General features: G+C 48.7%; 1 protein-coding gene across 3 annotated transcripts in view; it reads right to left on the bottom strand.

The window, feature by feature from the left end:
- The window catches only part of WARS2 (tryptophanyl tRNA synthetase 2, mitochondrial), an 80,798-nt gene extending 73,474 nt beyond the window's left edge, over positions 1-7,324 (bottom strand). For all 3 annotated transcript variants that reach the window (XM_039496546.1, XM_039496556.1, XM_039496537.1), the window contains exon 1: positions 7,197-7,324. In XM_039496546.1, the coding sequence (XP_039352480.1) occupies positions 7,197-7,250 (54 nt within the window). In that variant the 5' untranslated portion in view covers positions 7,251-7,324. The remainder of the gene's footprint in view (positions 1-7,196) is intronic.
- Positions 7,325-14,011: the final 6,687 nt, after the last annotated feature.

Consider the following 14,011-nt stretch of genomic DNA (forward strand, 5'->3'; position numbering starts at 1 on the left):
AGCAGCACAGTGTCCTTCCTTCCCCAGTATCATTCCAGCAGTGGCTCAATATTGACTCACAAAGTAAGATGGTACTTATCATAAATACCATATGAGGCAGGACATACATATTCTCTAGACTTTTCCAGTCCAAGTGCTGACCCATCCCAACAAAGCACATCTTGAAATTTGTGATTGGAGCATGGGGTACAGCTGCTTATACAGAGTCACATGTTAAAGTGAGTTACAATGAACTGTGTTAGATCTGGGACAGTCACACATCAGAAGTTGAAAGTAAGAGTTTCCAGATCATTTGAACTGGAAAATGTGGCAGATTCTGGAGTGCAGACAGATAAGTGCATTATCCTCTGGAGAGGAGAGTTCAAATCCTATTTTAGGCCTGGTGCTCTCACCTTGGATCTTACTGGACAATGGTCCACATCACAAAAGATACTACGCTCTCAGAAACCTCCCTGTGCAAATCCTTATATATGTCAGAATGCATTTGCTGGAACAAGAGGTGTGTACATGGGAAGGGTGTTGAGTATGACAATTATAGATCTTAGTGTCAATTCTAAAATAGTGGGATCTCTGTTTTACGAGGAACACTAAGTGCTACCACTGGACAAGATTAGGCTTGGCAAGCCAGTCAATTGACTGGCCAGTTGAGCCAAATATTGTCAAATACTCCAGCAAGAATACCCTGATATAAGCAGTTGCCTCCCTTTTTGATTGCAGCATTCTTTCATTTTTTAATCTTAATTTCATTGTGTTACACATTTTTCTGTGTTAAAACAACTCTGTTTCATAAATTTTTTTGTTATTAGGCATAAGTACACAAGGCTAATCCTACTGGAGACCATAATGTCTCACTCTTTATTGTTACTGTTATTGTTCTAATAAATTAATGCTTTAAAATATTTGACCATTTTTTGACATTATTTGACAATATGTGACCAATATGTGATTGGTCAAATGACCAGCTATTTCTGGACTGGTCAAATGCCCAACCCTAGATAGTAGGAGACCCAGCTCTTCGTGGTGGCAGAAAAAGCCCAGTGTGAAGATAGCATAAAAAGCAAATCATTACCCTCAGTACTTGAAACTCCACTCCTGCAAACTATAAGTGTATAGCCTTTATAGTCTAAACACAAAATGTTGTAACTGATGTGGCTCTACCTCTGCTGCTAATCACCAGGTGCAACAGCATGAAAACTGACCAGAGTACTATAAGCTGACCCTGCTGCTATTCTAAGTCCTGTGGGAATCAGTGAAACTAATAATCTGGTCAACTTCATTCTGCTGCTTAGAAAAGCTCAGAGAAACAGCAGCAAGCCTTTGAAGAACTCACAGAAATAGAAGCTGGGGGCTAAGAATAACAGAGAATCGCCCCACCCTTGTGGCAGCCAGTTGGTAATAGTGTGGGACTGGTCAAAGACAGAAAATATTCCTTCTTGCAGCAGAGATTGGGGAGCATGTTCAAGCTGGACACCTGTGGTGAATCAAGTATTGTTTGTTCTGGCTAACAGGTATTAGGTAAATCTTTTAAACCCAACAGAAACAAGTGAGGCTCCTGAAGGCTGTTCATTGGCCTGTCTGAATAGAGGGGAAAAGTGTCAGCCCATTTCCTAGTGAACAGATGCTCAAGTCACTAAAAACCACCATGATAAGCCCTCTTATATGCAACCTCAGCTGAGGTCAAGGGCTAAATGGTCCAAGGAGACTTAACTGACCTCAGTCTTCAGGTTTGTCTGAACTTGAGTTACAACAGGAGAACAAAGTCAATTCCACAAGTGTTTGTTCATCTAACCTTGGCGTCCGAGGGTAAACCAACAATTTTGGTGTCCTGTAACAAAGGGCTGTGGAGTGTCTCAACTTGCATTTATAATCATATTTTAGTTAACTCGAGTTAACTAAATTGTCCATTAAATTCAGTTAACACAGGACTACACACTCTACTCTTGACATACCCCGAGAGGTGACTCTCTGAGGGCAGGCCAGTTTGGAGGAAGTTTTCCACTGCCCGATTGTATTTGTCACAAGTCTGGCCAAGCTCCCGCTATGGCAGACTTACCAGAAAGCTGTGAGGGGATCTAAACGCTGAAGCCACATAACATGGGCTCAGCTCCGGCAAGATGAGTTTAGGCACTGTCCCTGCCTTTGGACCTCTATGCGTGCATTCCAGGCGCAGACTTTGCATCTGATGCCAATGAGGACCCCACAGTCCAGTTGCTAGGTCCTGAAACTAGTGCCATCTTCTTCAAGGCTCCCCAGCAGCTCTTGCACGTTCCCCAGAATACCTTGTGAACCTTCTGGTTGCAGGAAGCAAATAGCAAAATACAGTCTTTCTAACTCAGTCACTCTTTACTAAAGAGAAAGCACAATTCATTTAGAAAACAAGCATCCTGAATGAAACACCCCTTACATCAGCTCACCCAACCCTTAAGTGTCTCTCTGTTCAGCCAGCCAGGTCTCCCCCTGCCTCAACAAGGCTTCTGCAGCAGCAGCTCTCTTCAGCTTGGTCTGGTGAAAATAGCTTGAGATGCAGAATAGAGCAGCTCCTGCCCTTTTGTAACCTTCCAGTCTCCTGTTGTGTGATGACTCCCCCACCCACCCAGATCAGCTTCAACAGGTGACCACAGACCTTTACCAGGTGACTTTATTGTCAGGCAACCTCCCCCTGATAAACCAGTTCTCCTGGGTAGCAGACAGTCTTTTGTGTAGGGTGCTTCTATTTGAATAGAAGACCATCAAGGTTTAACCATCCTCCATTGACAGCCTGAGCAACTATCCCTTGAATTCCAGCCCAAGATGGAAGTAAAAGGACAACAGAGAAGGCAAACAAGTTGCACATTCAAAATGGAGTTTGCAGCTTGATAAAGATGCATACAGAGAGTTCACAATCTCACACACATCACTCTTGACAGATATTGCAACCCCAGGCAGTATCTCTGGGGACCAGTGTTCTAAATGTATGCATGGTTTATGTATGACTACATACTACTCCATGGGAAGGGTTACCACAGCTCCTTCAAGAACTAAAAATGGCGTGTGCGTGTGGGGAGGAGGGTGACTAAGGTGAGTCACTGAGACTAAACTACTCTACAGCAGTATCACCCCCTGGAGAGGTTTGCATATATTGGTTCACAAAACAAATAAAGGGCTTTTGGTATAAACAGGCTGAGTTTATACCAAAAGTCTGGGACACAGGGCCTTCTTTCTGACCCAGTAAACAGACAGAACCCTCTGTCCAAGAAGGAGGATCCCCAATCCTTGCGGAAGGGTTGGAAGGACTGTGGCTTACTAGGATCCCATAAGATTAATGGGATAAACTTTTAGCATGTGTATAGGAACTTCTACTGTTGTTTTATATGTTTTCTCCATAATAATTTTATTTTAAGAATGAATGTATTTGGCTCTGTGAAGGCTGCTTGGTAACTGGTATACATGGCTGTAGCCCCTGGAGAAAGGTTAACGCCAAGTGCTGGAACCTGGTCACATCTGCTGAGAAAATCACAGTGAGGTGCAGAGGGACTGCAAATCTAACCTCCCAGTCTGGAGGGAAAGAGAGACAGTTCTCTGTCTATGAGTGGTGACCACTGGAAGCCTGAAACTTTAAATGGATATCCTCAAGGATGACGGGGTGGAGGGAGTCAGAAGGAGCAGTTAACCTTGAAACGGTGACAATCACAACCTGTTCTGGGGATATTTATACAGAGAAATTCAGCATCCAGGACTGTCAGTTTAACATCAGGCTCAACAAAGAGATTCAATTACGGGCCAGAGAGGGAACAAGAGGTAGGACTCTACCCAAGACCTGCCAAGACACCAGAATGAAGGGGTGTTTCCTATTAAAATGATCACCTAGAGAAGTTAACATTGACCATTTGTCATACTTCATTGTTAACATGCCACTGAGATGAACAGGGTTAGTACATGCCTCAAAGACCTTTCATTTCTATGATTTCTGTCTGAAAAATGAGGCTAGTTCTTGTAACTTACTATTATATGAAAGCTTCAATGCCACAGAACTCAATGAGGTTCTCAGAAGTGTACACTGTACTGCTACATACTGGCTCACTCTGACCTCTGAAAGTGAGAAAAGAGCAGATGCTTAATTCTGGCCTAGACAATGTTCTGAATGCAGTGGTGGGCAACCTGCAGCCCATCAGGGTAATCCACAGGCAACCCACCAGTTTGTTTACAGTTGCATGGCCGCCTGCAGCTCCCATTGGCTGGGAACGGTGAACCGCGGCCATTGGGAGCTGCAGGCAGCTGTGCAAATGTAAACAAACTGTCTGGTGGCCCCCCAGTGGATTACCCTGATGGGCCACGTGCAGCCCGTGGGCCGCAGGCTGCGCACCGTTATCCTAAGGGATATCTGAAAGGGATATTCAATCCTTAGAGCAAAAGACTGTGAAGCTATCCAATACACTACATCAGAACAGAAGACTGGTAAGAGAGGCCTAGGAGCAAACTCAACACTAACAATTCAAAGGCATAAAATTAGGAGAAGGATAATAGTAATAAAAAAGAAAACTGAGGTAGACTATCATGTACAAGCTCTTCTGTGTACAGTCTTTTAAGGAAGCCACATTTCAAGTAATTTAAAACTGGCCTAGAAAAAAAACATGATAATTACACTGTACTAAACAATCCTGCACTGGCCCCCATGGGATGGTCTGGGATCAAATAGATCTTTGCCACTTCCAACTTCCACCTCACCCAGAAACACTGCATCATCCTCACGTCTCTGCACTCTCAAGAAGAATGAGATAGGCCCCAGTGTAGCGTCCACTACAAATCAGGGCATCTAAACAACCTTAACTCCACCTTGTCACATTCTTCAAACTTTCCATATAATTAAAACTCAGTGCAATCTTGAGTATAGGCTACATTTTGATTTTTAATTTATTTTTAGGATTAGTGGCCTTTTATCTAACATTATTCCACAGAGGTGAAAAATTCTTGTTCAGCAGGAACCACCTTCTACTGACATAATGCAAAACCACATGGTTTTAATTAAGCCATGTTAACATCAATTCTGTTGTTACCAATCTATTTAGCACTGTCACATAACCACTCTCAATCAAGGTCCGACAGTGTTAATCCCAGCAGCAGCCACTGACCCATCTACACTATGGTTCTCAATTTTGCTAATACAAACAGAGCTAAACCAGTATTAGCAATGGTTGAAATTTTCTAAAAATGTTCCCTAATATAGAGATATATGCAGTGTAGTTGTAGTTGTGTCTGTCTGTCCCAGGATATTAGAGAGACGAGGTGGGTGAGGAAATATCTTTTATTGGACCAACTTCTGTTGGTGAGAGAGACAAGCTTTCGATCTTACACAGAACTCTTCTTCAGGTATGGGAAATTTACTCAGGTTTGGTCTACACTATAGACCTATACCTTAAAACAGGGGGTTAGGTCAGCATAACTATGTTGTGAAAAATGCTCACCCCTGAGCAACATAATTATACCAGCCTAAACCACCATGTGGACAGCGCTATATCAGCGGGAGAAAGGTATCTCATCTTAGGGAGGTGGATTAACTACATCAACGGGAGAGGGCTCTCCCATCAGTGTAGGAGCATCTTCGCTTAAGCCAGCGGTCCCCAAACTTTTGAGGGTCATGCCCCCCCTTATCCCTGTCTGCACTCCCCCTGCTCCCCCAGAGCAGGAAGTGGGGCTGCAGCTTGGGAGGGTTAGGGGGGAACGCAGCTGGGGGTGTGGCTGGGACCAGGGCTGTGGCTAGGGGCCAAGGCTGGGGGTGGGAGCGGGATCAGGAGCAGAGCCACAGCCAGGCTGCGGTGGGACCAGAGCAGACATGGGGGCAGGGAGGGGCTGGGTGGCACTCCCTTCCCCTGCCCCCAGGTCCAGCTGTGCCCCCTGCATGTTCCTCTCCCCGCTTTGGAGACTCCTCACTTAAGCGCTACAGCAACGCTGATGTATTTTAAGTGTAGACCATCCCTCAGAGTGTCACAGCTAAATACAAGATGTAACAGACTGTTTAGCATAAGTAGTGCTCCACGTTTGTCACAGAAGTTGCGTAAGTTACGGATTCCATGATTTCCTGCGACCTCCGTGACTTCTGCAGCACCCAGTGTGACTGATCCCAGGGCCACTCAAGCAGCCGGCACTGGGGCTAGCTGCTCAGGCAGCCCTGGGGACAGCCACACAGATCGCCCGAGCAGCGGCCAATGCGGCTGGCCCCAGGGACCTATTTCTTCATAACATTTGTGAGCTCTGTCTTGAAAAAGATTTCTTCTACATGAGGAAGACTGGGAAAACCTTGTAATATTTGTTAAAAAAAAAAACTTATTACACTTCATACTTCTGGATAAACTGAATTATTCCCATCCACCCTGCTTCACATAACTTTGCTGTAAACAGTTTACCAGTTTTCCAACTATTCTGTGTCTGGGCTAAGAAGAGGGTTGATAAATGTCAGCCCAAAGGGTTTGCTTTGAAAAGTTCTAAAACTCACATATAAACACAGCAAACAATGGAAAAAAAAGGTTAGAAAGTCAGGCTCTAGCTCCCCATCACCCTGAGAAAAACTATTACCAAATAGTGTCTAGACTAGGATTTCATGATGTCATGTTAGTGAATATCTTTTAAGAGTCTCATTGAGACAAAGTAGTCTTCCTTTAACGTGCTAAATTGGACTAGCTCTCCCTAGTCCTGACAAGGCCAAAGGCTTTGTCTTGACTAGGGACAATGGATGAGTGTAAAGTAGGGTTTAACTCACACATGTGCCAGCTAAACCTAACTTAAATTTGACTTTTTTTCCCCCTTACAGTAAATACAAGGGAACCCATGACCCTGCGGTCGTGCACTGTTGTGGCACAGCAGGGAGGTGGTGATCTGGTCAAGCGGCGCAGGCAGGAGATGCAGTGGAGAGGGCGGGGTGGGGCAATGCAGAGGGGAGGTGGCTGATGCGGGGCGGGGCAGGGCAGAGGGAGGGGCAGGGCTGCGGCGCTGCGCAGAGGGCTGGTGACGCAGGGCAGGGGGCAGAGCTGCGATGAGGGGCTGAGGAAGGACGGCGGGGGGGGGGCCAGACGAGGTGTGATGCGGCGCAGGGCCGAGCTGGGAAACGCGCCGGCACCTCTGGCTCCGGCTCGGGGCAGGGAGCGGCCGGGGCGCAGCGTGGGGCCGGTGCCCGGGGGGGGGGGGGCCCCGGCCCGGGGCGCGCGCGGGCCCCGGCCCATTACCTGGGTGAGGGTCCCGCGGTGCAGGGCCCGGATCACGCCGCGCGGCGCCGCCATGGCTGGGGGGAGGGGAATAGCCCGCCGGGGAGCCTGCGCCTGCGCACGGGGCCTGGCTGACTGCTAGCGCCTGCGCGCCGCGCACCCGCCGGCAAGGGGCGGGGCCAGAACATAATCTACCGCCCTGCGCAGGGGCGGGGCCGGCAGGTTCGTCAGAGCCCGCCCCCCCCTCCAGTGATGCTGCCGCCGGCGCGTGTTGCCGCCTCTCCCCTTGCGTCATCCCAACATCCCCCAGCCACGCCCCTCCCCGCGGCCCCTGCCACGCCTCCCCCCGCCGCGCGCACAGCCCCGCCTGCCCCGGCCGGTCCCACACAGACGCCTGCGCGGGCCGCGTCCCTGCACAGAGGTGCCCGGCTCTCCCCGCGGGCCCGGCCCCGGCCCCGGCCCCAGCACCAGCACAGCCCCAGCCCCATCGCTGCCAGAAGCCTGTCGCTTCGCCCCCAGCCCCACTGAGAAGGCCATCGCCTCTCCCGAGCCGTCCAGCACGATACTGCACCCCAGTCCCCTCGCCCTGGGCAGGCTAACAGAACCAAGAGCAATAAACACCACCGGGGAGATAAATAATAGGTGACTTGTTCCCTGATGGCTTTGTGATCAGATCGCTCCAGATGAACAGAGATGGGCAGGCTCAGATCCAGGATTGGGAGCCTGCACGGTGCTGAAAGCAGGGGTGGATTATTGCAGGATTTGTGTAATTCAGGCCCAACAATTAGGAAGAGCCAGATTCAGCAGTGGTTTAATGGCAGAGCAGAAGATGACAGTGTGTAGCACACAGGTGATTCTTCCAGCTGCCTGTCAATTTTTGAGCAAGAAGACCAGGCTATGGGGGTCTCCCAGAGTTTTGGTGGCTCCTGCTACTGTTTAGCCATAATCCACTGCTGGCTGCAGGAAATGAGTGGCATAACTGATTCAGGAGAGGGCACTCTTCTCTGAGTCAGTATACTAATCCCAATGTCCTACTGCAGTACTGTGGGTAATATGCCTCTACCCTGATATAAGTATAACACGACCCTATATAACACAAATTTGGATATAACATGGTAAAGCAGTGCTCCCGGGGGGCTGCACACTCTGGAGGATCAAAGCAATTTCGATATAACGCGGTTTCACCTATAATGCAGAAGATTTTTTGGCTCCCGAGGACAGCATTATCGGGGTAGAGGTGTATATTCCGGGCTGTACTAGTATGGGTGGCAGTGGGGGCCTTTGTCAATCCATAATATGCTCCCACAGATGTGAAATGTGAGGCATTTCTGCCATTCGATGGAGTTTACAAAAAAACATTAGGTGGAAGCTCAGCTCTTATTTTCAGCCTCAGGTCATCTGCACACATTATGTTTTAGTACAGGTTAGATCAGATTAGTAGCCTGATCTTAGAACAGAGACATTCAACACACATACAATACTGCTTAAAAGTTAATTTTCACAGAAATACTTTAATTTAATGTCAAATTGTTGAAAAAATAAATCCTTATGCAGTCTACTTAATCAAAACATTCATGTAATGAAGAGAACAGATCACTGATACAGAGTACTCTGGATCACTTGGTAAACTAGGAACAAGCAAATAATATATGTTTTAATGCAGCTAAATGTATACACCTAGGAACAAAGAATGTAGGCTGTATTTACTGGATGCGGGACTCTAGCCTGAGAAGCAGTGACTGAAAAAAATGTGGGGGGCATTGGTGGATAATCAACTGCATGTCAGCTCCTGGTGTGATGCTGTGGCCAAAATGGTTACTGCAATCCTTGGATGCATAAACGGGGATTTCAACGAGTAGAGAGGTTATTTTACTCTGTATTTGGCAATGGTACCATGGGTGGCAAGTTTGTAAAAATTTTGGTGGGCCCCAGAACCCGCCCCCAACTCCGCCCCCCCAACTCCGCCCCCACCTGCCTAAGGCTCTGGGAGGGGGCTCGGCGGGGGAGGTCTGGGGTGCAGATCCTGGGCTGGGGATTAGGATGCAGGAAGGGTGCTGGGTGCAGGCTCTGGGCTGGGGCAGGGGGTGGGTGTGCAGGAGGAGGTGAAGGGTGCAGGCTTTGGGATGGAGTTTGGGGTTGGGAAGGGGTGTGTGGGAAGTGGGAGGGAGTTTGGGGATAGGAGGGAGTGCAGGGTGAGGACTGTGGGGCTGAGGATGAGGGGTACATGATGCAGGAGGGGGCTCAGGGCTAGGGAAGAGGGTTGGGCCTGTGGGTGAGGGCTGTGGATGAGGGGTTCATGATGTGGGGGCACTCAGGGCTGGGGCTGAGGATTAGGGTGCGGGGGGAATGAGGGCTCTGGCTGGGGCTGAGGGTTTGAGGTTGGAGAGGCTCAGGGTAAGGGCAGCCTGCCTTGCCAGTACTGGCGGAGGGCAGGCACTAGGACCCTGCGGCAGCAGACAGCAAATCTGCTGGGAGCCCTCCGGGCAGCAGGCAGGGGGGAGGCGCGCTGCGTTCTGTCAGGCAGGGACGCAACACAACGCGGCGGAGGGGGGGGAACACGCGGAGGGGGGGTGGCAGGCGGGGGCTGGGACCTGCTCCAGGCAGGGTCGCGGCGGCAGGGGGAGACCTGCGGTGGCTGGGCCCAATCCAGGCAGGATCGGGGGGGGGGGGCGGGAAGAGACCCAGCTCCAACTATTGCTGGAGCAGGGCGCCCAGCCCTGACTATTGCTGGGGCCCGGGCCCCACACAAATATATAACCTGCCGCCCATGAATGGTACCACCGCTGCAAGGAATACTGTGTCCAGTTCTGGTGTCTACAGTTCAAAAAAAATGTTGATAAATTGGAGAGGGTTCAAAGAAGAGACACGAGAATGGTGAAAGGATTAGAAAACATGCCTTCTAGTGAAAGACTTGAGTTCAACCTATTTAGCTTAACAAACAGAAGGTTAAAGGGTGACTTGATTACATTCTGTAAGTACCTAAATGGGGAACAAATAATAATAATGGGCTCTTCAATCTAGCTGAGAACAATATAACATGATCCAATAGCTTGAAGTTGAAGCTAAACACCTTCAGGCTGGCACATTTTAAAACAGTGACAATAATTAACCATTGGGCTGGCTGGCTAGCCTCACTGGCCCCACACCACCCAGCTGGAGCAGGGCCAGCCATGCCACCCAGCTGGAGCAGCCCTGGCTAGAGCAGGCAGCCCCAGCCATGCCGGCTGGCCGGCAGGATCAGCCTCAGCCGCTTAATTGGTTAACCACTTAAAAGAAATATTTTTAATTGTTTAAACCGTTAACTTTGTAAACAGTATTTACATGCCTAATTTGAATAGGGATCTGCCACCTCTGAAATGAGTGCTCTTACCACTGGGACATAGAGTCACTCATTCTTTCTCTGCCCAAATTAATATTTAACTAGTCATATAAAGTGGAACAACTTCAGTAGGAGATTGAGGGCACCTATGCTGATGTGGTTGTCCGACTCTGTGGGTTCACCAGTTATGAGTGGCTCACAATCAAGCTAGAAGGGCATATCAAGTGGGGTCCTGCAGGGATCAGTTCTGGGTCCGGTTCTGTTCAATATCTTCATCAATGATTTAGATAACGGCATAGAGAGTATGCTTATAAATTTTGTGGACGATACCAAGCTGGGAGGGGTTGCAAGTGCTTTGGTGAATAGGATTAAAATTCAAAATGATCTGGAGAAATGGTCTGAAGTCCCAACTCTACATATAAAATGATGGAGTCTAAATTAGCTGTTGACACTCAAAAAAGAGATCTTGGGGTCATTGTGGATAGTTCTCTGAAAACATCCACTCAGTGTGCAGCGGCAGTCAAAAAAGCTATCAGAATGTTGGGAATCATTAAGAAAGGGATAGATAATAAGACAGAAAATATAATTTTGCCTCTATATAAATCCACTGTATGCCCACATCTTGAATACTGCATGCAGATGTGGTCGCCCCATCTCAAAAAAGATATATTGGAATTGGAAAGGGTTCAGAAAAGGGCAACAAAATGATTGGGGTATGGAACGGCTGCCATATGAGGAGAGATTAATAAGACTGGGACTTTTCAGCTTGGAAAAGAGACGACTAAGGGGAGATATGATAGAGGGCTATAAAATCATGACTGGTGTGGAGAAAGTAAATAAGGAAGTGTTATTTACTCCTTCTCATAACACAGAAACTAGGGGTCACCAAATGAAATTATTAGGGAGCAAGTTTAAAACAAACAGAAGGAAGTATTTTTTCATACAACGCATAGTCAACCTGTGGAACTCTTTGTCAGAGCATGTTGTGAAGGCCAAGACTATAGCAGGGTTCTAAAAAGAACTAGATAAATTCATGGAGGATAGTGTGATGGGTCAGATCACAGAAACCCCCTTGGGAGCTGCCACCCAATGTGCCAAGACTACCTCTACCCCTGCTTTCCCTGCCAGCTTGGGACCCCAGCACCCTGTCTGGCTGAGCCAGACATTCCCGTCTGCTCCAACAAAGACTCAGGGCTGGTCCACACTAGCTCTTTAAATCGAATTTAGCAGCGTTAAATCGAATTAAGCGTGCACCCGTCCACACCAGGAAGCCATTTAATTCGACATAGAGGGCTCCTTAGTTCGACTTCGGTACTCCACCTCGACAAGGGGAGTAGCGCTAAATTCGACATGGCTATGTCGAATTAGGCTAGGTGTGGATGCTAATCGATCTTAGTAGCTCCGGGAGCTATCCCACAGTGCAACACTCTGTTGATGCTCTGGACGCCAGTCGGAGGTTGGATGCTCTGACCAGCCACACAGGAAATGCCCCGGGAAAATTTGAATTCCTTTTCCTGTCTGGACAGTTTGAATCCCATTTCCTGGTTGCTCATCGGGGCGAGCTCAGCAGCACCGGCAACAATGCAGAGCTCTCCAGCAGAGGAGTCCAGGCAATCTCAGACTAGAAAGAGGTCCCCAGCATGGACTGACCGGGAAGTCTCAGATCTGATTGCTGTGTGGGGCGATGTGTCTGTGCTTTCGGAGCTGCGCTCCAGCAAACGGAATGCAAAGACCTTCGAGAAGGTCTCCAAAGCCATGAGAGACAGAGGATACAGCTGGGATGCAATGCAGTGCCGCGTGAAAGTCAAGGAGCTGAGACAAGGCTACCAGAAACTCAGAGCGGCAAACGGACGCTCCGGAGCCCAGCCCCAGACATGCCGCTTCTACGAGGCACTGCATGCCATTCTCGGTGGGTCTGCCACCACTGCCCCACCAGTGTGCGTGGACTCTGAGGATGGGATAGTGTCGACGGACTGTTCCTCGGAGATGTTCACGGATGGGGAAGATGAGGAGGACGAGGCAGTCGACGGCGCTTTCCCCGACAGCCAGGATCTCTTCCTCACCCTCTCTGAGATCCCCTACCAACCCTCCCCAGACATTACCACGGACCCTGAATTGGGAGAAGGATCAGTCCGTAAGTGCTTTAAACAAGTTAACATTTATTTATTAAAAGCAGCTAAGACCAACGAGTTAACATTTTTTTAGTAACTAAACAGGGAGAGACATTAGGAGAACAGAAGGTCTACATACAGGGGGATGGAACTTTTATCTTCATAAGAGATCTCCAGGAAACTCTCCTGGAGGTAATCCGAAAGTCTATGCAGGAGGTTCCTTGGCAGAGCTAGCTTATCGTGTGCCCCGAGGTAGCACACTTTGCCGTGCCATGCTATAAGCTGGAACTCCGGGACCATTGCCCTCACGAGCATGGCAGAGTAGGCCCCTGGGTTGTGGTGGCTTTCTTCCAGCATGCGCGCTCTCTCTTCCCATGAGACTCTCCTCAGGGTGATCTCTCTTGCACACTCCTGCATGAAATTAGAGTAATTGGGGTACTATTAGTAATGGGAGCGCTTAACTGTTCCTTTGCATAACAAGAAGCCTCACTTAACAGCCACGTGCTGCAGTCTACAGAGTGGCAGCATACAGGGATCTTTCCCAGTGAACAGCCGCGAGGGGGTGCAACAGGGGCCGAGTTTATGCTTTCAGGATTGCCTGCATCAAGAGGACAGAGCTGTACATTCACTTCTATGAATCCAAAAGTGTTTGGCTTACCATGTCTTGCTGCTACACGAATTCTTCTTTCCTGCAAAGGTTCTCTGATCTGCAGCCCAATACACCAGGCAATGAAAGCGCATTCAGAGAAATCGAACTTTCCATTAGTGAGTGCGCATGAGACAGGTGCTGTGCATACTCTTGTTCACAGACACCGAGTAGACTATGTTTCTTTGTTTAAAAAATGTATCATTGTAAGAAATTCACTACCTTTTTGACATCACACAGGTGCAACTGTATCACGACCTGATCCACCATGCCCCTCACAGATGATGGCGCAAACTAGAAGGCGTAAGAAAAAGACAAGGGACGAGATGTTTGCTGAACTTATGGGCTGCTCCAGAGCCGAGGCGGACCAGCAGACCCAGTGGAGGGAGAACCTCACTCAGCAGCACCGCTCACTCTGCGAACGGGAGGACAGGTGGCGTCAGGAGGACCAGCAGGCGACTCAAACGCTGCTTGGACTAATGAGGGAGCAAACGGACATGCTCAGGCGCCTTGTCGATGTTCTGCAGGACCGCAGGCAGGAAGACAGAGCCCCCCTGCACTGTATCTGCAACCACCCACCCCCGCCTCAAACTCCAATCCCCCCCTCATCAAAAATAACAAGAAGGAGGGTCACCAGGGGCCGTGAAAACTGTCACTGCACCACAGGACAGTGTTAAATTACCCAAAAGCTATCAGTCACTACATTTTGAAAAGTCCTTCCCTTACTGTGTTGTTGATTATTAAAAGTAGTTTTCTGTTA

The sequence above is a fragment of the Mauremys reevesii genome, linkage group 1, assembly GCF_016161935.1.
Source record: "Mauremys reevesii isolate NIE-2019 linkage group 1, ASM1616193v1, whole genome shotgun sequence".
NCBI lineage: Eukaryota > Metazoa > Chordata > Testudines > Geoemydidae > Mauremys > Mauremys reevesii.